The sequence below is a fragment of the Tympanuchus pallidicinctus genome, unplaced genomic scaffold (assembly GCF_026119805.1).
Source record: "Tympanuchus pallidicinctus isolate F22 unplaced genomic scaffold, pur_lepc_1.0 scaffold8, whole genome shotgun sequence".
In the NCBI taxonomy this organism is placed as follows: domain Eukaryota; kingdom Metazoa; phylum Chordata; class Aves; order Galliformes; family Phasianidae; genus Tympanuchus; species Tympanuchus pallidicinctus.
The window spans coordinates 53,055,243-53,080,613 of record NW_026294802.1 but is presented as its reverse complement, the minus strand read 5'-3'; the positions used below and the strand labels follow the sequence as shown (position 1 = coordinate 53,080,613).

The 25,371-nt window shown below is 51.5% G+C and overlaps 1 protein-coding gene across 2 annotated transcripts in view; it reads right to left on the bottom strand.

Moving 5' to 3' along the window:
* Nucleotides 1-12,324: 12,324 nt before the first annotated feature.
* Nucleotides 12,325-25,371, bottom strand: part of RXRA (retinoid X receptor alpha) — a 76,427-nt gene continuing 63,380 nt past the window's right edge. For both annotated transcript variants that reach the window (XM_052668061.1, XM_052668062.1), the window contains exons 6-10: nt 22,652-22,781; nt 20,217-20,349; nt 18,837-18,928; nt 17,880-17,985; nt 12,325-15,995 (exon numbers count right to left, since the gene is read on the bottom strand). In XM_052668061.1, coding sequence (XP_052524021.1) covers nt 15,848-15,995; nt 17,880-17,985; nt 18,837-18,928; nt 20,217-20,349; nt 22,652-22,781 — 609 coding nt within the window. In that variant the 3' untranslated portion in view covers nt 12,325-15,847. The remainder of the gene's footprint in view (nt 15,996-17,879; nt 17,986-18,836; nt 18,929-20,216; nt 20,350-22,651; nt 22,782-25,371) is intronic.

Sequence of the window (25,371 nt, the reverse complement as noted above, 5' to 3'; positions counted from 1 at the left end):
ATGTTTGCAATCCTGATGGATTTGCTTTCCAGGAACATTTGTTTTGTTGTTTCCAGCATGTAAGGAAATTGGTTTTGGCACTAATAACCTCCAAAAGCAGCAGAAATACCATTCCTTAAGAATAAGCCTGCTGGAGACAGTGAGAGATTTGCATTGGCTTGAGTGAGCTTTAATGGGGGGGGCTGGCTGTCTCCTGTAGTTACAGCACACTGCAAGGCATGGGGAAAGCACATCCAAGTGGACTGGTTGGGTCTGGGCTGCCTTGGTGTGCAGCATCTGCTTCAACACAGCCCAAAAGCAGTGCCAGAGGAGAGCTGGGCTCTGCAACAGTTCATGCCTCGTTTCAAACAATTGCACTTGAGAAGGAAGACGATGCTTTGCAAAGGCTCTGCAGAACTCATGAGCTCAGTGACTGAGCTTGCAATGCTGCTTGGCCTCAGGAAAAGCAAAAGCAAAACCAGGGATACCAAAGCCATGGAAAAGTCACTGCTTTTTGCAGATATCCTTTGCTGCTTCTCTCTCTCCTTGAGAAGAAAGGCCCTGGAAATGCTGCGTCCAGGCCCAAAGTTATTTTTACCTTATCGTAGTTTAATAACTGAAAAAGCTAACAGTATTTGTGACTGTGATTATCATTCTGGTTAAAAGTTCAGCCAGGACAAACGATGACACTGTTCCACCTGTCCAGAGATTGCTTTCAGCACATCTCAAGCACTGAAGGAACTCAGCCTGGTCACTCTCCCTAACCTTGAGCAGGTCATTTTACTCCACGCTTCCATCTTCCTGCCTATTTTGACCTCACTCTGGGCCACTCTGTGCTGGATAGGCAGGGTGCTGCCATCCCATAACATCCCTCAGGCTTCACCAACCCCATGGGAAGGCAGGAAAACCTTGCCTGAAGTTCAGGCAGGCAGGAGGTCTGGGGATGGATCCAAGGAGGAGCGGTGGCCCTGAGGCTCCCTCCCATCCTTGAGTTTTATGAGCTCCTGGATTTATCACCAATTCCCTCTGCACAGCCCAACTCCTGCCAGGATCGCTGTGTTTCAAACAGCAAAGAAGGAAAAAAGAAATGTGACAAGACAGCAGAGCAATGCCAGGAGAACTCCAGGAGGACCAAAGCTCAGCAACACCTCCCTGCATGTGAGCCAGGCATGGAGAAGCGAGTGCAGGAAGGACAGGGAGACACAGAGCCCTGGGTTTCCATCTGGACTCCCTTTGGGATTTTTTTTTTCCCCCTATTTCTCCTGATAAAACCCACGTTTTCACATTGGATACTTTCTTCCACACAACCTCATTTATTAACCGAAACATTCCTTGCCTTCAGTGTTGGGGAGCTGAGATATTTCAACCGAGCATCAGTAGCCAAAAGATTAGGAAATAATTCTCTTTCTCCCCCAGCCAAACTGCTGGATCATCTCCTGTGCTCATTTCTCCCAGCACATCACCCCAGAATGGCTCTGTGCACCTCTTTTGGCACTGACCTCCCCCTTTATTTGCTCACCTAATTTCTTCCCATGGGAGCTGCAGTACTTTTTCTATTATTCCCAAGCCTATCTGATGGCAATTTAACCTCCGCCAGCTGAAGGCCCAGCAGCCTCCAATGAAAAGCCCATTAAATCTGACAGCAATATCCTGATCTGCTCAGAACAGCTCTGTCCCATCGCTGGGCCCAAGGTTCCACTTAGACCCACATCCCCAGCTCCTGAAAGCAGCCCAGGAGGCAGAACCAGACAGGAACAGGGAACTGGAAGCTGCCTGGAAACAGCAATTCTCATGGTAAATAACAGCAAGAGATGTTTGTGTTGGGCTCCTGCAGACACAGAAGGCACTCCCCCCTTCCTAAGGGATCAGCAAGGCACATCCAAGCCTAGGAAAGCAAGGAAGATAAAGCCCATCTGGTTGCTGCCCTTCTTCTGATTCACAGCACTAAATAAAATACCAGAAACCGATCCTCTTCTCTCTTTTTTTTTCTTGTGAGCAGCCAGTAAGGCCTTCATATTTTCCCACTTACATCATCCAACGTGGTTTGAATCTACAGTGACTGGTAAAGCCTCAAAGGTATAATTGCTGTTGTCTTAGGAAAGTGAAATCATATGGTGCTCCCAAGATCCCCTCCCCCTCAGCTTTTTGCCTTCTCCTCTCTTCCCCTCCTTTTAACGTTTCTCACTCAGCTTCCAGATGTTTCCTGGGGAAAAAAAAGAAAAAGAAAAAAGCAAGATGCAAAGCAAGGCAGACAGAGGGTGCTGCAGTGGGAAAGGCCACGTGGCAGCAAGAGCTCCTCGACTTGGAGCAGCCCTGCTGCTGGACCATGCTCTCCATCCATCCCAGAACATCAACTCCCTCCATCTTTTGCTGTCTGAATCCATATAGCTTCACAGGAGGCAGTTCCATTACTTTATTTGGAGACCCATCTAGGTGCTGGTGGCACCTAAGCCCCTCCAACCCTCGCTTGTGTTGGAAGCTGTAAGTTTCTGACTGAGCTGCTGGTGACACAGCACAGCTCATCTGTCCCTGCAAACAGCCTCACTCCAAGCAGAAGTGCTCACCCCACAGTTCAGGCAAGCACAGCCTAGGCATGGTTTCAATTAGGGCTGTAATTCACTGTGTTGGATGGGAGGAGGGTAACGCAACCTCAAGAGGAGGTGCCTGAAATGCTGCCTGCTCTCTGCTGAGCTCCCTTCCCCCAAAGGGAGAGGAGAAGGAGTCACACCCTGCTGGAAATGCCTCTTCCTCTCCAGGAGCAGCCCATGGGGTATGGCAGGGCTGGGAAAGCAACCCCAGGAATGCCATGAAGACACCGTTTGACCAAAGGAACAGACCTTAGGGAATGGTTCAAATATGGTTTACCCGAAACAAATCAAGCACTTCCCAGGGACTGGAGAGTCCTGTGAACGAATAGCATGGGAGGGACAGGAAGAGACACAGCCAGCCAAGAATTGCTGAGAGTCTGGGTCAAGCTCATTTCTGAATCAACTTAAAGACCTCAGAATTAAGACTCATTCAGTGTCTTCAGAGCCTCAGACTCCTAATAACCAGGGGGTGTTTTCCAGCCTCTGTTGAGAGTGCAAACACAGCTCAACCAAACCCATTCCAGATGCCCTGCCCTTGATGGAGGGGAGGGAGGAAGCGCAGCTGCACCCTCTGGGTTTATTCCTGAGTTGTTTCAGGAATGACAACAAGTGCAATGCATGCACCCCCCTGCTCCAAACAGGTAACAGGCTGAATGATCGCTTGATTGCATAAAAGTCAAGTCAGACAGCACAAATGCTGGTGCAAAGGGAGAATTCAGCACACAGCAACCTTTGGGTCTGACACACCATGCAACTCCCTCCATAACAGCCCAGAGCATGAGGAAAGGAAAGAAAAAGGGACAGAAAGAGAAGGAAATAAGGAGAGGACATGCCTGCTGATCAGAGCCAAAGCACTCAGCCTGGCACAACTCTCTCTGCATTACATTTAATGTGGCTTTGGTGACTGTCTCACACCAGCTCCCCTGCTGCCATCTTACCCGACCCACTCAGGGCATGATTTTGAACACGTGGATGTCTCCCTGCCTCTGCCGATCCCCCAGGACAGAGTGCACGAACGGCAGAGCAGGGGAAAGGAGAGGCTCTGTTAGGCCCCAAAAGTGATGGGAGCGAAGGGGGGGGGCGGCACAGGATCAGCGACGCCGGAGCGACGCGCAGCACAGCCGATGAGAGGGGCGCGGCGGCGCTGGATGCGCGGTGTTACGGCGCCACCTGGCGGGCGCCTGGAGGCACGGCACCGTCGGAGCGCCGCCCCGGGATGGTCCCGATCACGGAGGGGGAGGAAGCGGAGCCCGAACGCCCCGACTCACCCATGGGCTGAAGGCACCCCCAGCAATCCTGCCCTGAGCAACCCCGTGCAGATGGCTTGTAAGGCAAAGCTTCATCCTGAAGCAGAAAGCAACATTTGTAAGAACCCAACTCTCTTCCTTAATCTCAACTGAGAACGGGACTTATAAACCCACCAGCTGACCATCTTGTTAACAAGCTGCAGGTTTCATCCATCCCTCCCCAGACTGCTCTCAGACAGGTGCAAGCTCTAACTTGTTCGCACCTGGAATCAAAGCAGATTGCTGAGAGCTGTGCTGTCACTGTGCTTCCTGAGAAACCTGCCTCTAGCTCTCACCCTGCTTTCCAGTGCTGCCTTCCACTCTGTTATTCCTCTTCGGCTCATGCAAATCATGTAAACGCACTGTTACCACGGAGGTTCCCCTCCCATGTGGCACCAATCTCTGGATTTTTCCTTTCAGGTTGACCTTTTCCTGTGGGAAACTGAAAAATGCTCTTTATTCAGCACTATCAGGAGTAGAAATACCCTGCACACACGCATACTTCTGGAATTAAGGAAAGGAGAACCAAAGTTCTTCGGGGGGAGGGGTTAAAATGTACAGCAATGGGCAGGCACAAAAACATTTGGACTCTCAATAGAGCAGAAGGCATTAGTGTAGGTCAGGGCTGGTGCAGGTGAATAAAGGAGCTCCTGTTGTGAAGTCTTAGGTGGGAGATAACCAGGTGTGTGGGCACGGGGAGGTGACTGGCAAAACAGAGCTCTAGAGCAGAGGGTTTGTATTTATGTAAAGAAGATAAGGGGAAAAAAAGGTCCCCAGCTGGGGAAGCGTTCTTGGACAGAAAGGGAGGCAGGTGATGCTCAGGGACCTCAGCTGAGCGCAGCACTGGGGGGAGCAAGAGAGTCACAGAGCGAGCCGAGTTAAGCAACAGCTGAGATCTCACTGATAAATAAAACTCAGCATCCGGAGCTGTCGTGTTTCCCACTACAAGATCGCGCAGCTCTGCTGTGCCCTTGTTTTCTGTGCTCAGAGCTCGTGCAGCCCCATGTACTGCAAACACTTCATGGTTTCTGCTCCCATGGGGGTCAAAGAGCTCCTCTCTCTTGCTCTGGTTTCCCCCCCCCCCCCAGCCCCTTGTCCTGGTTCTGTGCCCGGTTCCTCCATCAAAGCCTGAGCTCAGCTGTGGGTTTGTGGGATGGATTCATCAAGAGGGGCTCTGGGTGAAGATGCTGAGGCAGAGATAGCAGAACGAGGGCTCAGCTTTTGGTTGAGCTCCTCGAGGACCCAGATTTTGACTTTTAAAACACTTTTACAAAACTCTATAAATAAATCCCATTCTGTGCACTTGAGTCAACATTAGCCTAAGCCTCCTCTTCCCCCCCCCCTCCCCCTTCCTCACAGCTCGTGTCAGGCAAACAAGACAGGCTTGATAGCTGGAGAGAGTGATTTATAAAGGCACCATATGGGAGCTTGTCTAAGAGTTATAATTGATTAGTGAGCAACAGAAATATTGCCTTGGTATGGAGCACAGACACTTCAAGGTTTGGCTCTTTTGGGGAGAATGGTACTGTGGCAGCTCCAGCATTAAAACTCCCCCAGTCCTCCCAGCTCACCCAGGGCCGGACTGAGCATGAAGCTGCACCTCTCCCAGCACAGCCTGAGCATGAGGAGTGCTCTGCTTCAGATGGAAAGCAACAAATGCAAGGCTCCATCCAGCCAACGTGACCAAAATTCATATTTCTAGCAGCAGGCAGCATCCAGTGCGCCTTAGACAAGAATTGTTGAGTTAATTAGAAATGTATATTTGATACCCAGCCCGAACAGGGCTCTGCACGTTGCTAAGGTTTAATAATTGATTCGTAATTTATTTGCCCATTAGTTCTCCCTCTTTCAGAGCAAAGCCAAGAGCTCGTCTGCTCGTCCATCATCCCGGCCAGCAGCACTGCATCCCGGCACCGCGGAGCTGTCGGGGTGACAGACTGGAGCCTCATGCAGCCCGTAATGAGTTACTTACTTCAGAAGCTTTTTTATAGGAGCCTGCGTGCCTCTTGAGAAAGATTAACAAAGGGTTTATTTCCTGCGGGCTCGGGCCGCGTGTCAGCAGAGCGGAGGCTGCAGGAGTTATTGATTCGCTTTCCATAAGGTTTGCATTTTCAAGGTAAGTGATTTGGCTGTTACAGGCAGCCCGGCCCCAGGCCCCATCCATCACACACACAGCGAAGCGCCGCGAGCAGCTCAGGTTTAAACAGAGGCTGCAACACTTTCTCTTGCCCTGACCGCAGGAAAAAGGGTTTCCCATTCCCAGCTAATCAGAGAGAAACGTAATTAGGATCCCCAGGTGACCCGAGGCTCCTGGTCCCTCTGCTGTCATGGAATCAAGGGGTGTACAGGATTCCTCCTGTGCTCTCATTCCTTTTATTTGCCATGTGTTTTCTGAAGGCCGTGGTCTTCAAATGTTTCACCACAAAGCAGCTGAGAAGTCCCCATTGCTTTGCAGAGTTTCCCAAATGGAGATCCCATGGTGTTGGAAACCGGCTCTGTCCCACATGGACCCGAGGTACAGAGACACCCAGGAACAGCAGGACAGGGAAGGGCTGCACAACAACAGCTGGCGAGCAGACCAGTGTGTTGAATAGTCATGGTGGACATGCCATGGAGATAAAGATCTCGTTTTGAATAAGGAAACATGCAGATCACACTGGTTCTTGAGGGCAGATGTCTGCTCCGCTGCTGCAGGACAGAAGCAACTCCCTTCCCATCTCAGCGTGGAAAGCTCTGGCTGCAAGAAAATGGCGCAGCAAAGCCCTTGGGAGGGTGATGGGGCCCAGAGAGGATTTTGGCAGGAGTGAGGCTGTGGTGCAAGCCAGGCTTCGTGTGTGAAATCTCACAGAGAGCTGCTGCTATAAATAAGGCTGATGGATTGATGGCCATAAATCTCAGCCCTGCTGACACGGCAGGCAGTGGGGAGGTGCTGCGGCTGGTTGCTCTCCTTGGCAAAGGCAGGAGGCAGATTAGTCACCCGCTGTGCTTCCTGAAACCACCTCCTCCCTCCCCCACAAGAGGAGAAGGAAGGGTTTGACGATCAGATCCTTGTGAGAAAGACTACGATGGGTCTTGATCGTTGGGCTACCAGAACTCACAGGGCCAAGCCCTGGTGCTCCGGGGTGAAGTTGTTGCCATGAGCAAGGCTACTGCTTATTTTAAGCAGAAGAAAATGAGAATCCAGATCGTTTTGAAGTTAAAACCTCATTTCTGCTGTTTTTACAGTGAGTACGTGGCCATTCTGTCCGCTAGCCCAGACCAAGGGGACGTGCCTGGGCTCAGCCTGGGCAGCAACGAGGTCCCAGCAGCCCCATCAGTGCCCCCATCCAGCCGAGGGCAGCTCCCCTCCCGCCAACCCCTGACAGCCTCCTCTGCAAATGTACTTTTCATAAAGTTCAGAACATTCAGGGCAGAAATCCTTCTCCCTTCTGTGCTGCTGGGACTTTGCTCCTGGCTGTGTATTTTTAGATTTCAAAAATGTCACCCTCAACTGCTCGGAGCGCACGTAAGTACTGTGAGAAACAAACCATATAGACCTCTTGTCAATAACACCGGCCTCAAATGGACTCCCTGCAGCCCTGACGGGGTAAATTATAGCCTTTCTCCCCCCAAAATGATGGCTGGCTGCTTATTATTGGCTTTCATCTTTATTGCCTCTTAAGGTAAAATGGTTGGAGTGACAACAGCAAATAACCAGCCACAAACTGTCTCTCCTGCCAGCCTTCCACAGGCAGAGGTGTTTGGAAACAGCATCACCCACCAACAGGGTTGCAACAGGTTGTGTGCGCCCAATGGAGACATCCAGGGGACAACCCCAAATCCCACCCAGCCCTGGACACCCCCTCCTATCACAGTCCCTGCAGGGACAGAGCTCTCAGGTGAGAGCAACCCGTGTCAGACATCGGTTTATCTACAGCAGAATGGATGATGCAAATGGCTCTGAAGGTTGGGAACGATGCTCATGCCACCCCATTCCTTCCACCATCAGCAGAACAGCCTGGTTGGTGCTTGGGGACACTGTGCTGTGCAGCTTCAGGGCTAGGCTGAGCTGTACTGGAGGCTGGAACCCATGGGGAGCACTTAGGAGCTGCCTGAATTCCCCTTCAATGAGCCTCTTCCACGGGGCAGGGCTGAGGATGTGGGGCTGTTCAGCTTAGTAAGGTGGTTCCCTTCAAGGAAATAAGATCTATCAACGTGTGAAGAGCAGGACATCCCAGGCAGGGGTTAATCCATGGGGTCTTTTGGGACCCACCTCCACCCTCCAGATAGCAGGAAATTGTGCACAGCGTGTTCTTTGCCATAAGGAGGGAAACATTATTTGGAGCAGGAACAGACAGGCCGGAGCAAGCTTTTCCCATCCAAGTGGAGTCTGACGGGAGGATCCGGTTTCAAAGCATTAGGTAATGTCTTTGCATCGCCCAGGAACCCACGTCCTGCTGTGGGAAGGGAGCAGATGTTGGGGGCTGTGGACACAGCAGAGCAGACCCTGCAGCGTGGTGCTGCTCAGAGCTCGGGGGCACTGGGGACGACCTGCCCTGCATCCCAGCAGAGCCCTCCTGATGTCACACTGTCCTTGGGGACCTCCCACTCTGCCCCTTGCTCACCCCAACCCAGTGCAAAGCCACTGCTGGAGCAGTGGAAAGTGGTCAAGGAGCCCCAGGAAGGGGCTGCAGAGTGCAAAATCCCCAAGCTGAAAGCAGAACCAGCGGAGCTCCTGCTCTGCTCCTGGCTGCCCAGAGCTGAACGGGGCCACTTGTCTCCCACATGCTGTCCCATCCTGCTGCCCTGGCCCTGCTGCACGCTCCTTGCACAGAGAGAAGGATGCTCTGCTCTTCCTGAGGAATACGATGAGTTTATGCCAGAAATTGAAAGATCCAGACAAAATGAGCGCTGAGCGCCGTGTCCTCAGGAACCACAGTGACTCAAACAGAAGCTTTTTAGAAGAAAACAAATTAAACAATTGGGCTGTTTTACTCAGCACTCTGTTCTACCTTTACTGGTATCCTAGCAAACCCTTCTGCCTTCATTTAATTTTCTTCAGCCTCACCCCCACCGTAAAAGCAGAAAACCCATCCGATAGCAGCAGTGAATTTCCATCTGACCCTCCCCCCGGGTTTTGGGCTGAGTGTTGAGTGAATGAGCTTTAAAAGCATCTTTTCATTTAGGCCTCCACAGCAGAAAATCAGCGAGCCAAGAATCATACCTCACTTTGTCAGTAGAAAAACAAGATGTGGGCTTAGTGGAATTGAGTCGCGTTGGAGCACGGTATGGAAAATCTTGCCTATAAAGCCAAACTAGGTTTCGCTGCCAGTGCTGTAAGGGGGGGGGAGGGATGCTAAATTTTTGTGGCTAGTATTTCTCGCCTGTGCCTTGGGATCTCGAGTTCTTTGGGAATGAAGGATGCTCGTTTGAGGCAATGCTTTGCCTGCAAGCGCTGTGTTAACTCTTCATCGGACCACGAAGGAATAAGAAGGCATTTAGATGGAAAAACGAGTTAAAATCTTGATGGATGAGAGGGAGGTGGAGGGAACGGCGGGCGGCGGGGCCGGGAGGGGGCGGCAGCACTTTGCTCTTGGGCTCGGCTCGGCACAGTTCGGCACGGCACGGCATGGCACCGCGTTAACAAGGCACAGTTCGGCACGGCACGGCATGGCACCGCGTTAACAAGGCACAGTTCGGCACGGCACGGCATGGCACATCTCAGCATGACATGGCACAGCTCAGCTTGGCTCATCATGCCTCAGCACAGCCTGGCATGGCTCAGCACAGCCTGGCGCACCCCAGCTTGGCACAGCTCAGCTGAGTTTGTACCCAATACTCACCACACTTAGTTGTACACCAATAGACCCCAGACCCCACATCCCCTGAGCCATCCATGTGCTGCTGACCTCCCAGCACTCCAGGCTCTCTGCTCTCACCCAGCCCCTTTGCACCCATGCGTGGCCAAGGCACCACAAAATGCCATGCAAAGCCTCAGGAAATGCCAAAGGCTGAGGTGTCCCCTGCAGCCCCAGCACGAGGCAAAGGCTGCCCTGCCCCGTGGGGACCTGACCCAGCCGTGGGCCCAGCTGGGGTGAAAAGGCTTCTTTAGAGAGGTCAGGAGGAGAAAACTAACCTGCTTTTCTTTGGCAATTATGAAGTGACAAATGACCAGTGAAAGAGCTCATCTGTCTGTATTTATTTGTAGAGCCCCTCCTTGCTGCAAAGCAAAGGCATGGAGAGCGCTGGGATCACAGCCCTTCTCTTAAGGATTTCAAAACCATCTGCCGACACCTCACTCCATCTCTGTCAGCTCTGGGATGCGCAGGAATTAAGCAGCCAGCCCAGTGCCACTAAATGAGATGCATCTCTAAGAGAAAGCTCTACACCAGCCGGCACAGTATCCTCCACGCCATGCCCAAAAAGTATCTGGAGGAGCAGAGGAAGCTGAAATCCCTTCCTGGTGCCACCTGTCCAAGAGCTCGGGCTGTAAGCAGATCTGCCATTAGGAGATTAGAGAGCTCTGCATCCCTCTGTGCCATCCCTGAGCCCCATGTCTCCATGCTGCTCCCAGGGCAAGGACCAATCCTGCACACACCCAGCCCTGCTGCAAAGCAAAACCCCAACTACTGCACGTGCAAAGCATTCCATCTCCTTACAGCCACCTTCTGTCATCACGGGATCAGGAGGGGGGGAGCAGAACACACACCTCAACTCCGGTTGAAGCAGAAGAACCAGGCATGAGTTCACCAAAGGGCCATCCTCCTCCTCCTCTGTGCCACCACGGAGGGGACAGTGAACAGGGCAAAGAAGGAAACATCGGGCAGCTTGGCTTTCCCTTTCCTTTTCACATTAGCTGCTTTAAATGGAGAAGCAAGCCCCTCATGGTTTTGTTGCCAATGGGTGGTGGCACGAGGACGAGCACGGTGGGGAGCCTTGGCCACGCATCCCAGCTCATCCACCTCGGGAAGAAGGGGCAAAGAGGGAAAAAAAATAAACCTCAGGGAGGGAGGAGGTCAATATTTACTCTCCAAACACAAACTGCTGCCTGGAGGTTAACAAGACAAATAGCCACTGGAACAGCATCCAGCCCATGTGCGAGCGCAGCGCCCAGCGCCTGCGGGTGCTGCCCACGTGGGTCAGGAGGCATCAGGCAGTGTCCCACAGCATGCAGCAGCTGCCACCTCCCAGCACCATCATCCCTCATGTCCCTGTGCTTCCCAAACGAAACAACGTTGTGGCAGAGCTGGCAGAATGCAGATCAGCACTAACTGCATCGAAACACCCATTTGCCATCTCTGTGTCAGCGCTGGGGAGTTATCTCTGCTGTAAACCCAAGAGTGAGTTCAGGCTCATTTACACCTGGCAATGAGGGCAGGTGACACTCAAGGCACCCTGGTACCATGGCACTAGGAGGGGAGGGAGGCTGAGAACAGTGCTGTGCCCCAATGCATGGGAATGGCATTTTCACTGCGCCCGTCCCCATGGCTGGGTGCTTGCTGCTGCTGCCTGGGATGTGCCATGACCCCAGGACATGCCATGGGGCCTGGGGCACCCCCAGCACTGATGTCCTGCATGGCTCTGAGCTGTCCCATGTCACCAGCAAAGGAATGTGGAATTCTTTCTGCAGGGCTGAGGTGTGCAGGAGGATGCTCACCCCCCTATAGTGACAGAACCCCACAGGGGACAACCTGGGAGGGACAGAACCCCTCCAACGTGAGGAAATCCCCCTGCAGAACAAACGAGGACTTGCACTGGGTTATATTTTAAAATGCTCATATATTTTTTTTTTCTCCTTTTTTCTTTTTTTTTTTTTTCTCTTTTTTTTTTTTTTTCTTTTTTTTCTCCACAATTCTAATACAATTGTTCATCAAAATACTGGCGTTTCCAGCAGCAATTCTTTTTTCTTTTTTTTTTTTCTTTCTTTTTTTTTTTCTTTCCTTTTTTTAAAGTGAATAATAACATACGGTAGTGATTTCACAGTAAAACAGACCTGCAGGAACGCCAGATATACGTGTGACAAAAGACACCCCCAGACCAGCCCACCTCTCCCCCCCCCCCCCCTCCTCCATACACTTTCCCCCCCTCCCCCCAAAAAAACCATTTTTGGGAGTAGGGGGAGGAGAGAGGGGCAAAAAAAAAAAAAAAAAAAAAAAAAGAAATAAAAAGTTCGTTGCAAACAAATGATTTCAAAAAAGAAAGAGATCTGATATAAAGCCTTTAAAACACGGGCAGAAGTTCCTCCCTCCCCTATGAGCGCTGCCCCTGCGGCCGGACAAAGTACAGAAAGAGAGAGGGAGAAGGGGAGCAAAATAGAGACAGCCTTTATAACAACCTCTGTAAAAGAAACAAAACAATCCAGGAGGGGGAAAAAAAAAACCCAACCAAAATATATCCAAGAATACGTCAGGGATAAAATTACATTTGTACAAAAATAGATTTTTTTTTTAATTTTTTTTTTTTTTTTTTTTTACTTTTATTGACGCTTCAGATATTTTTTTTTTCCTTTTTTTTTTTTTTTTTTTTTTTTTTTTTCGTTTTTGTTTTTGTTATTCGAAATTTTTAACGTGTTTCGTTTTTGTTTTCTTTCAGCTACGCGACCCCCACAGCCCAGGCATCCATCGCTAAGCATCGGGAACGGCTAAAGCTATTCTTCCTCACCGCCACCTGCTGCTCCGAAGGGAAAACAACGGCAAAAAAAAGAAAACACCGAAAAAAAGAACCAACAGAACAAAACAGAAACAAAAAAGGCATCTTAAAATAGATGCATCTCCTTTGCGGCGAGTTATAAGGACTCAGGTTCGGCTTGTGCCAATTGGGAAAGGGGTTCGCATACAAAAACAACACGCAGGGGGAGGGAGGGGAAGAATCAACTTAAAACAACACCAAAAAATAAAGTCTGCCATTGCTACAGGTATAATATATGTATATGTGAGTGAGGCTATTTGTACAGTGTATATATCTACAGTACATACATGTATACACAGCACGTATCCGTGAGCCCAGGCCGTCTCTGATGGGGACAGCATCGCCTCTGAGCCCGGATGGTGGGGGCTGAAAAGCTGATGTTTGTGCTATCTTTAGAAAATTAAAGATTGTCCCACCAACAGCAAGAAGAACGAAAAAGAAAACGTAAAAAATACATATATATTAAAAAACAAAAATAAAAATAAAAAACGATCACCCTAATGGAAACCAGATGTTGGCGAGAGTACTAAGATCTGCTTAAATGAACGTCCTACCTTGCTAGTGGATAATGTGCCTTTTTTTTTTTCCTTTCTTTTACCCATGTATCACCTCTTCCAAAAAGCACGTAATACAGTCAGAAGAACTACAAGGGGGCAAAAAAAAAAATTAAAAGCCAAAAAGTGAAAAAGAATACAGATGAAAGAGCCAAACCCATGCAAGAGCAGGTTGCTTTAAGGCTGCTGTGGCAGGTGACAGCGAGGCACGGGAGCTCATCCTTCTGCTGGGGACAGCTGCCTTGGTGGCCCTGCATGGGGGATCAGGGCTCATCTCTGGGGGCTGAGCCCCAAAAGGCTGCTGCTGTGAAACAGAGAGCTATGCTGATTTACAGCAAGGTGGGAGCTCTCTTGACACCAGGACAACGCTCAGCCTTTCCCCAAAGCTTCCTCTGTAAGGGGCAGGAATCCCAGAACTGTGCTGCTCCAGGGAAACCGAGACACGGAGATGTGTCCTGATTGGGAACCCCAGCATGAGGGCTTTGCACCCTGCTGCATGCTGAAGGCAACCCGCTGCTCGCAGCATTTGTGTTTGTAGGGGTCAGACAGGAACCAGGGTGGGATGGGATGAATGGGATGAATGGGATAGATGGAAAGAGTGGGGTATGAAAGACGGGGTGGGATGAATGAGATGGATGGGACAGGGTGGGGTAGGATGGGAAGGACAGAATGGGATGAATGAGATGGATGAAATGGGATGGAATGGATGGGATAAGATGGAAGGGATGGGGTGACAGTGAAGGGATTTGACTGGATGGACGGGATACAGTTCGGTGGGATTGAAGAGATGGGATGAATGGGAAGGATACGATGGACAGGAAGGGATGGGAGGGGGGCACATGCTCAGCCATCCAACAGTGCAAACCAAAACAGCCCCTTCCAAGCAGTCAATCATTAAAAAAAAAACAAAAGCAAAAAAAGAAGTGGTTCTACCCAAGGGAGATAAACAAGGGTCCAGGTTTATTATAGTGCACAGCTGACCGACCCCCAGCACGCTCTGACCTCACTGCTGCCAGCCCCCAGCCTCACACTGGGCAGGCACCGAGCAGCCCCGTTTATTGGCACTCTCACTACATCTCATTTCTCTCGCCTTCTTTTCTTGGCAAATTCTTCCAGGGTGAAGCTGTTTAATAATATTTTCAGCGGCATGCAGGCTGCTGGAGAAAGATGGCCAAAAGATTTTCCCCACCTCTGTGGATTTGCCAGCAAGGAGATGGCCTGATGGGGATGGAGCTGGAACTTGAGCTGCCAGTGGGGTGAGAACAGGCAGGTGACAACTGTGTTCCCCAGGCACAGAGCAGCTGGTGGGATGCTCTGCAGGAGATTGCATTCTTTTTGGGACCACTTTGCTGTCTTACAGCAGACATAAAAGCCATGGGGAAGCCCTCGGTCCAGGGCCAACAGCAGGTACTCAGCCTTGGTTCCCCCCAACCCACGGTGCGTTTGGGACGCTCAGTCCTGTTATGGAGGGAGAAACCTCCAATGAGAGACTTCACTCTGATCTTCTCTCTCATTTTCTCCCCTGGTTAATGCAAGAGGGTGAGGTGAATGGCACAGGTCCTCCACCATTCCAATGAGGGATTTTCAGGGACAGTGAGCTCCATTCCTGCATCGTTGCCAATGAACACCCCAGGGAGCAGCACGGCTGAGAGCTCCCTCTGACTGCTGCCTTGCACCACAGCTACTGAAACACCACGCATGGGCTGCCGGTGGTTGCAGGGCTGCTGCTCCCTACAGTCTGCACATGGGGCATTTTGCTGAGCCCACCTTCTGGCTGGAAATGCCCCTGCATGAACTCGGGACTACAGAATCCAACAGGAGCACTGCTGAGCCATCAGATCCTGCTGCTCCAGCATGACAGCTCCTGCAATAAGGCAGCTCCTGTAGGGCTGTGCCAGGACCTTGGGCACAGCAAGAAGGGCAGGGGGCCCAGCAGGACCTCCGTGAGCTGCAGAAAAGTGGAACCACATCCCTGGCAGCCTTAAAACAAGCACTCCAGAGCTACGTGTCCCAGAGGAGCAGCATCACTGGGGACAGCAGAGGGGGACACAGGGCAGCCCCACGTTGTTCAGAGAGGGATTGAGCTCAGTCCTAAACCCCTTGCTTTGAGCAAAGAGGCTCCGTGCAGCCACGGTGACTCACTAATAGAGCCCAGTGAGAGCCACCCCTCCCCACAGCCTCTCCCTTTCGCAAAGGAACTGCTGAGACTACTAAGAATAGTTGGAAACCAAAAATAGAAATAATTTTCTTTTTTTTTTTTTTTTTTCTTTTCTCTTGTTCAAAAAAAAAAAAAAAAAAACAAACAAAAAACAAAACAAAACAAAAAAAAAACCAACCTAAAAACACCACCAAAAAAAAACCTCCATCCTCTGATAATAGCCAGCTGCAAATCCGGTGAGCCGAACCGCTCCCCCTTGACTCGTCCAAACCCCACGGCGGGGCTGGGATGGCACTGGACCGTCCCTGCTCCCATGCCACGTGCCAGCCAGCACTGATGCGAAGCCATCCGTCCCCACTCCTCTACATCTACCGCAGGGAAAAAAACAGCCATCAGAGGTCTTTAGATGCAGCAGTGACAGCGAACGGACAAAAAGGTCAACGTGATGAGGCGGCAGGGAGGTGCGGGTTCGGCCCGGGGACCACGCGGAGAAGCTCGGACGGTGCCTCCAGCATTTGGGGAGCAGAGGGAAGGGGCTGGGGCGGAGGAGGAGGAAGCAGAGGACGGAGCCCGCATGGCCCTGGCCGGGTGAGGGACTGACCCAGCGGCAGTTCTCTAAGTCATTTGATGGGGTGCTTCCAGCATTTCCATCAAGAAGGTGTCGATCGGCGTGTCGCCTATTAGCTTGAAGAAGAAGAGGTGCTCCAGGCATTTGAGGCCGATGGACCGCAGGGCTGGCAGGCGGAGCAGGAGCTTGGCGAACCTGGGGGTAGGAAATACGGTACAGAGTTAGAGGGCCTCAGCTGCACCGCGCGCAGGCTGGGAGCTCACAGGCTCTGCTGCTCCCAAAGCAAAGAAATCACAATGAGAAATCATTAATTACGGCCCTAGCTTTGAAGATCTGGTAGCGGATATTTACAGCAAACATCTGCTAAGCTGAAAGAGGAAAATAAGGCACGAAGGGCCATCCCTGGGCTGGGTGTGCTGTATCCATGCCATGCTTTAAATGCAGGGAGCAGCCTGACTTGTTTATGGGGTCCCTGCGGCAAAGAGAGTGCAGCAGCTCTCAGCTTGCTCAGGCAAAAGGGAAAGCAGCTGAGGAATTAAAAGGGGTCCTGTGGGGGTCAGCAGGACCACCCTGGGAGCCCCCACACTGCCCACCAGAGGGGAGAAAAGCCCTTGAACTTGGCTTTAATGCAGCACAGTCAGGGTTTCAATATGAACAGAGCCAGCCCAGAGAGAAGGGGAGCAGGAAACACACAGAACCACGCACGAACACACTGATGTTATACACGCATGCACACTTCTCTCTTCTGTTTCTTTTTTCTTTTTCCTTTTCTTTTTTTTTTTTCCTTTTGCTGAGCTGGCAAGAACAGCGGGAGCAGAGCCAGGAAAAACAAATCAGCTCTACCATCCCATTCAGGAAGTTTCACTTTAAACCAAACCAGATGATGGCTGCAGCCCTTGGAGATGTTTAACTGTGAGCACACCAGTCTTCAGCACAGCATGCTGGGGGGGGGGGGGGGGGGGGGGGGGGGAAGGACAGCCCTGCCTGCTCCCTGCAGCACGCACAGCCCGTGTCCTTCTTGCAGAGCAGCAGGGAGCATGCAATGCTCCACCACTTGATTCCAGCCCCAGCTGGGGATCACGCTGTGCCAGGAGCACTCTGAGAGCATTCCCTTAGGGGCTGTGTAACCCCAGACTCTCAGCCCAAGAGTTAACCCTGCTGAGCCCCCTGGGGCTTATTGCAGTGGGTCCTGTGTTGGGGCAGGGCTCAATGCTGGCCCTTGTGGGCAGCCCTACAGGTTTACCCCTAGAGGTTTTTGCAAAGCAGGGTGTGCAGACAGCACAAGCAGGCCCCCACATCTATTCAAAGCCAGCAAACCAAGCTCCAGAGTCCACACTGGTGCCAGCACGACCCCCGCTGCAGACTGTGAATGCCTATGCAAAGCTCAGAGTGCTTCCCACTGGGGGAGGGCCTTTATAACACCACAACCCAACCACAAACACCACAAAACCTTTTCACAGAACGTCTTTTTTCATCCGCCAGCACAATGATATCCCATAACCAGGTCCAATACACTGCCCACTGCATCCACTGCTGTAAGAGCATCCTTTTTCCAATCCACCCAGACCAGGAATGAAGGTGAGACACAAAGCCCAACAGCTCAGGCTGTGTTTCCCAGCACATTTTCCCCAGCAGCACTTTCAGTGCTCTGCTTGGTTTCTCAAACGACTGTCAGTCTCTTAACTGGCAGTTGCCAGCTTCAAGGCTGTAACTGGGAAAATGCGCCCACTCAGCTCCAGAGCGGTCCAGGAAAGCATTCCTAATTCCCCCTCCCATTCCCAGCTGGATTGGGGGAGGAGGGGAGGAGAGAGGAGCATCAATTGAGGCTTTCACTTCCCAGCAATGATGCTCATCTGCCACTGAAAATTAACTCCGTGTGTGTCTTGTTTCAGCTGTGGTTTGCTCTCCGTGGTTTCCAAAAGGGAAACGATACCCCTTACCTCTGTGGGCGTTACAGCAGAGCCAGGGCTCCTCAGGACCGCTCCTGCTGGGCTGTGGGGCGATGCCTAGCGGGGGGGGCAAGGACTTTCCTCCACTTCTCAGGGGGCAGTGTGGTAGGGCAGTGCAGCAGTGACTCACCTCCCAGGCTGGTCGGGGTATTTGTGCTTGCAGTACGCCTCCAGCGACGCGTACACCTTCTCCCTTAACGCCTCCACTTCAGCCGGGTTGGAGAGACCTTTTGAGTCTGAAGAGTGAGAGAAGGAGCATCAGTTACCAGCCCTGAGATGGGCACAAGGTTTCCCCTGTGCAGTGTATCACCACACTCCATTATCCCAACCCCAAACCATTTGCCTCACACCAGTGGTCACAGACCCTGAAAGCAAAAGGTTTGAAGCCTTCCAGGCATCAGCTTGGGGGATTTCTCCCTCCAACACCGAGCCCTGCAGCAGGGCTGTAAGAAAAGCCCCTGCTCAGGGTCCTCCTGATGTGACAAAGCCTGGCAGGGACAAAGTCACTGTACCCAAGCACATGCACGATGGGAACCTCTCCAGATTTGCCTTCTTTTACCAAATACGGCTAATCCCAAATTGCAGGCAACAAACTGCTGGTGATTATAAGAAGGGGAAAAAAAAAAGAAGAAAAAAAAAAAAAAGTGAAGCTGAAAAACGAAACCAAGAGACAGCACTGAACTCTGCTGAAGAGCCTGGCGTGGGATCAGGGAACAGGGACAACAATAATAACAACATGTTCTGACTTTGCCCTGATCCATACCTTTGTCTCTCTTAAAGACCCAGATCCACTGTAGCTCTTGTTTAGCAACACTCCCTAAAGCACCAGAACTCTGTACAGCTGGGATGCTGGGAATGGGGAGAAGGCGTACATGGATCAAACCAAACCCCTCCAGAGAGAGAGGGGAAAATGCCTCTTGGAAAGGAGAGGCACCGGGGGAAACGCATGGATCCGGACCCAGGCATGGGACATGTCTGAAAGCTGGCCCTGTTCTCAGCAGCGCACACAGTGAATTGCAAGAGAGCTCTATGGGTAATGAAAGGATCACAAAGAGCATCAGCCACAAGAGGAGGTGGCTGTGTGTACCGGGGTTGAAGAGGACGATGGCTCGCAGGCAGCCCAGCTCTGTCTTGTCCATCTGCATGTCTCGCATCTTCGACACGAGTTCTGTCAGTACTCTGCAAAAGGACACAAGAAGCGCAGGTGTCAGCATTAACAAGAAACAGGAAAAAAAGCAAGATCAGACCCAGAGAGAGGCACGTGTTTAATAAAGTCACGGGATAGGGCTCGTTTGTACCCTCATTTTCCTCCTGTATCCAAAACTGCTTGTCAGGAACATCGGTGGTTCCTGTGAGACAGAACAGAGATCAGCAGGACTGGCTTTGTGCACTCACTGTGAATTTGGCACCTGAGAAAGCCACCTAAAAATAATAATAATAATAATAAAAAAAAGTAATAAAAAAATAAGGCAGGTATCTAAAAGCAATTTCCTCTGCTGGTAATTTTTATTACTCCCTTTGCTCCTTCTGCAGGTGCCGGTCTTGAAATATTTTCCAGTGATTGCCCAGTGTTTCCTGTTGGAGCCTGCAGTGAAGTCATGCGCTTGCACTTATGACCTCACAGGAAACAAATGATGTCACCCAGCACCAAAGAGCAATTTCCTTGCTAAGTGAGAAAGCATCGGTGGTTTGGTTCCAAGTCAGTGCCTCAGGATGAGGCTGGAGCAGAGAAACCAGAATCATATCACAGAATCATAGAATGGCCTGGGTTGAAAAGGACCACAATGATGATGTAGTTCCAACCCCCTGCTCTGTGCAGGGTCACCAACCAGCAGCCCAGGCTGCCCAGAGCCACATCCAGCCTGGCCTTCAATGCCTGCAGGGATGGGGCATCCACAGCCTCCTTGGGCAGCCTGTTCCAGTGCCTCACCACCCTGCGTGAAAAACTTCCTAATATCTAACCTAACAGCCATTCCCCCTCCTGCTTATACACTCCAAGTACTGAAAGACCACAATGAGGCCTCCCCAGAGCCTTCTCTTCTCTAAGCTAAACAAGCCCAGTTCCCTCAACCTTTCTTTATAACAGCCACAGTGTGAGCGATGCCCAGAGCCACGCTGTTGCTCTAGAGCACTTTCCCAAACGACCGAAGAGCTGCTGGGATGTGCCTGTGGAACCCACTGTGTATTTCTGGTGCTTTTTCACTTTGACAATAAAACCACATCTCAGCCCAATTAGAAACAGAAAATAAAGAGAAGCCCCTCTTAACACTGGGAGGCATCTGGACCCTGTGGCAGAAGCATCGCTTTGCAACGGGCTGTGATCTGTGCGGCTATTTTGTGCTGCTGGCTCTGCACACCGAGGAGCAGCGACACGACGCGCTCATAGGATGCGCAGAAGAGATCCTCTACCAGGGGACACGGAGCACAGGGACAGAGCTGGGATTTCCCACTCTCTCCATTCTCCCACCTGTCAAAGATGGCCCCGACGCCGGCGCTGTGCGCGCTGTTGCGGTGCACGTGCAGCCCGGTGGCCAGCAGGATCCCATCCTTCACAGCTATGGAGCGGTGGGAGAAGGAGGCGATGAGGAGCTCATTCCACCCTGCAGAGAAAACAACAGCAAGGTTGTGGGTCAGAGCCACGCGTCCTCACAGTGAGGGAATCAGCTGCATCACTGCCCTGGCATCACTGGATACAATGGCTGAGATGCACGGCTCCTGTAGCTCAGAATTTGCACGAGCAACACTGTTCCATGGGCGTCCCATGTGGCCACAACCATGCCTTGGAAATCAGCTTGACCTTTATTACCAGAGAGGCATCTTTGGTAAGACGGCTCCTCTACAGTCCTCACATTTGCTGTGTGCCTGATTTACCCAGCCCAGACATCCAGAACACAGATTTGTACAGCAGGGCCCAGAATTCTCCATTTATTTAATTTTTCTATTTTTTTCCTTTTCTTTTTCCAGGCTAGAAATGCCATGCAAATACGTCTTCCACCTCCCCTCCTTCCACAGAAAAGTGCCTTTTCTCATTGTATGCAATAAATACAAGGTCCACGCGTGCTGTGTTTACCTACAGCTGCAGTGATGGGTTGTGCCACTAGAAATTGTTACCAGGGAATAAAGTTCACTGTTTCTTAAGTGGCCACAGGACGTTTCCACCCCAATCAAGGGACCGTTTATTTGGTTACAGGTTGGGTGAGGTCTGGCACTTGCAGAGGGATTGCAACACCAAGAAAGCCAAGAATGGAGAGTCTGCAGGAAGCTGGAGGGGACCTGGAGAGATGGTGTCTCATGGAAAGGTGCTGTGGGCTCAGCCCAAGAAAAGGAACCCCAACCAGGCTCCTCCTCTCAGCCCTATAAAATGTTACTGCTGTCTCAACCATAGCAGGTTTGGCACAAAGGAAAGCCAGGCAAAACAGCTGAAAAATAGTTGGGTTTCCTCCTCCAAAAAGCCCAAGGAGGGAAGATTTTAAATGATTCAAGACTGCAGAGGAAAGCTGCAGCCACCACCCAGCACCGCTCCTCCATGCGTGCTCCACTTAGTTTTGCCTCAGAGGATGCATGAGTGCACCTGAGGCTCTTAGCTAAGTTTTAATACTTAAATATTTCATGGGCAGCTGTTCTCTCGCCGCTCAATAATAGATAAAGCCACAGCTTAAAGGACCTGGGGGAGGTTATCTGAGGCCCCTGCAGAGATGCTGGGAGCGGAGAACCAGCGGGAGCTCCTCGTGCTCAGGAACCCATGACAGAACCCCACGATGGGGTCTGCAGCCCCCACCCTCCCCTCACCAACACAGAGACAGCATCAGGTCAGAACATCTCCAGTTCAGCCTTCCTCAGCCGCCTTCTGACAAACAGTTGCAGCAATTACAGAATCACAGAATGGTTTGAGTTGGAAGGGACCCTGAAAGGCCATCTGGTCCCAATCCCTGCAGTGATCAAGGATACCCACAGCTCCACAGGATACTCAGAGCCCCTCCAGCCTGACCCTGGCTGTCTGCAGGGACGGGGCATCCACCAGCTCTCTGGGCAACCTGTGCCAACGCCTCACCACCCTTAGGAACTATTAGGATTCACTCCAAGTGCATTTGGGGGAAAATATGGAAACATTAAAACCACTGAGGTCCTTTCCTTTCCAATCCCAATTTCATCCTTCCCACTGAGTTTGTCATTCGCTGGAAGGGATTTCCCACATCCCACCAACAACTTGCCTGCCCCTCTGTTTCAAGGAACAAAACTGCTGCATTGGCTCAAAGCCTTTGTACTCACTTCTCTGATGACGGGAGCTATGAGAAGAGCTTCGTGCCTATAATGCACCCTCACTGAGTCTGCTTGTAATTTCCTGCCCCTCCCCAGTCCTTGTGCAGGACCTGCCAGCAGCTGAGGCTTGCGTTTACTTGCTGGAAGACCACCTCCATCCCAGTTAACTGCCTGTAACCTCCCAGAGCCCCCGCTCCTCCACACCCCCTGCAGCATAAGGAAATTTAAAATAAACCCAAAGAACTTCATTTTCATCTTGGTGGGTGGGAGAGGGAAGGCGATATATATTTTTCTCCCCTGTCTGCTTTTAATTATGATCAAACATTGCAGTTCTATGACATTTCATACAGACCCAAACCCCCTTGTCTTTCCAGTCCCAGCTCAGGAGGATGCTGGCGCATCATGCCCTTGATTTCCTGAGCATCTCATTCATCACACAGAAGGCCAGGCCATTTTTCAGCCCACTGGCAGCTGGTGCAACATTCTGGATCCCATTCAGCAACACATCCCTTGGGGCTTTTTCAATCCTACTTAGCAATTGAACGATCTGAAGTTATTCCTCAGAAGCAGCTAAAGGCTCTCCAGTTGCCAGCACCCAAATCCCAGCACGACGGTTGAGGGATGCAGTGCATTGGGGCTCACCTGCTCGCAGCAGGATGACCTGGTCATCCAGGGGCAGCTCTGAGAAATGGGGGATCCTCTTGGCCCACTCCACCAAGGTGAAGAGCTGCTTGTCGGCCGCCTGGCAAATGTTTGTCACCGGGTCGTTGGGCTGCAAAGAGGAGATGGAAAGGTTTGAAGAAAGCAAGGAGGAAGGTGGGAGGAAGAGGGAAGGGGTTGCTGTCTGCTTGCTCCCCGAGTTTGGGAGCAATGTGTTCAATCTATGTGGGTATCATCTGCAGGGACCCTGCAGCGTGCACATTCCCATTGCTAGTACCTCCTCACTGCACCCCACAGCGTGGAGAGGGCATCACAGTAAGGAGAAAAACCCTCTCCTTTGAAATATTACCCAGTAACACAAACCATCTGCTCTCAAGGAGGACAGTCAGCCTAAACACACCAAATCCCTGTTTAAAGGAACTGCTAACAGCTCAAGTGGGCTTGTGATTAGGAATGGGAAGAGACCGTCTAACCCCAGCAAAGACAGACCCTGCCAGCACAAGTGTGTATATATGGTTTACCTCTCTGGACAGGGATGTATGAGCCCCTTCACATATCCCTGCAATCTCCACTGATACCTAGCAGCTTTGATTGTACAACTATTTCTCTTCTATGTCCTTAAAAGAACAGTTTCAAACTCAGAGAAGGAGCGTTTGCTGCACCTCTGCATTGCATGGGGCTGGGGCACGGGTTCCGTGCAGCCAAGGCAGGAGCTGCCCCATATGCACATGTCTGTGTCCCATGGTGTGCTCCTTCCTTCTCTCCTTTTCACCTTTCTGCCACCCACACTGCTGACTTCTCACTTTTCCACTCCTATTTCCTCAATACTGTGGATTTTGAGGTACCTGCCTAGCACACTATGGGATTCTGCATGCAATGCATGCCCCTTACCCAGTTGCATGGAGGGAGCAGTAGGTCGACAAGCCGTAAGGGATGCATGAGCCCCAGGAAATTGAAAAGGGAAAAGGTCAGAGAATAAAACATCGTGGAAAGAACCCTTCCTCTGCTGACTGCAGAGCTGACCAAGTGCTCACAAACCAAAGGGAGGTGAGAAATGCTGCTTTGAGAAAAGGAAAAAGCCCTACAATCCTGCCCAGAGCCACCCCTATATGTTCCCCTGTCTGGATGGCTCTGCTGTCCCCTGGCAGCAAACACCATTCTGTGTCTCAGTGGCCAACATCTCTCGTCTCCAGGCTTAAAATAACCAGCATATGGCAGGAGCAGGAGCACCCGGCTTCGAAGTATTCTCACCTGTTGCTCACAGAGATGGATGGGGACGGGCTGGCACTCAGCTCCACGGGTCAGGGGGGAGCATTACATGGAAGGCCCCCCAGCCCTGGTGGCTGCTCAAGAGAGCTTGGGCAATGCCCCATCCCTGGAGATGCTCAAGGCCAGGTTGGATGGGGTCACGGGCAACCTGGTCTGGAGCAAGCAGCTCACAGTATGAGTTGGGGCTGGATGTGCTTTAGGGTCATCCCTTCCAACCCAAATTCTGTGACTGTATGAACTCCCTGGGGAATGCCAGCACCTAGCTCTCACAGGTTGAATGCACCATGGCTGCTCTGCAGGCAGCATAATCTGCACTTGGCTTTTGGTGCTAATTCTGCTTCACACTGCAGTTCCTGGGACCACCACGGTGCTTCCTGGAAGAATTTTAATGTTGAGAGGCAGCTGAAGGCATCACCCCCTGTGGGCCAGAGTTCTGGAAGGGCCTCCAGGGGTCTGGAGCCCTCCAGGAAGGGCTCTGCCATGCAGTGCCTCAGAACTGTCCCATGCATGGAAAGCAAATCTCCCCCTGCAGTAAATAGCAAAGGCACAGTGCCAGAGTGTGACAGAACGAAAGGACAGGAGGGCACCTGATCCTGCTGGAAAACCAGAGCTTGGAGGCATCTTCCAGAAAATGGTGACTTGAAACCAGCTGCTAAAGGCCGGTTAAGAACTCATAGGGATAAAACCTCTCAGTTACAGGCTTTGCCTTTCAGCAGTCAGGAGCCCATCCAAGGCAGTGCTCAGGCTGCTGGGGTGCAGGGGCAGAGCCAAAGCCGCCCCTCCCCACCACAGGCTTCATAGCACGACTGCACCTACCTCCCCTGGTGCCAACTAAGGTGCTGGGACAGAGCCAAGCATTCCCCCCACTGCCCCCCCTTTAATCAGCTCCGAGAGCTGTGCCAAAGCCCTTGTGGCTGGAAGGTAAAACCACTGCCAGGCTGCAAAGCAAAGGTACCTCTGCTCCCAAAGCCACCCAGGGACGGCAGCAGGAAGGTGACAGCCACAAGCATGACAGCACCTAGCAGAATTTCACCTGGGTGCTGCTCCTCCAGCAGTGCTCAGAGATGCACCAAGGCGTGGGGCACAAACACAAGGACCCAACCTGCCCTGCTGAAGGCAACAGCTTGCATGCATCTATTCAGGACTGAATGTGCACCTTCGCCTCACAGTGGAGCACTGGAGGAGGGTAACACCTCCATCCCCCCTCACCATCACCATGCTGCTGATCTCATACAGTCACTAAACCTGCTACAGATGTCACCTCATCGGCAGAAGCCCGACAATAACAGGGCATTTCAACAAGCCTCCTGCTTCTATTTAGATGCAACACACATCCTTGTTCACAGTAATGCGTGTTGAATTATGCAGGAACCAGCTTCCAATTTGCTACAAGAGGCTGAGGAGACGCAGTGCCAGACGAACCCATTTATTTC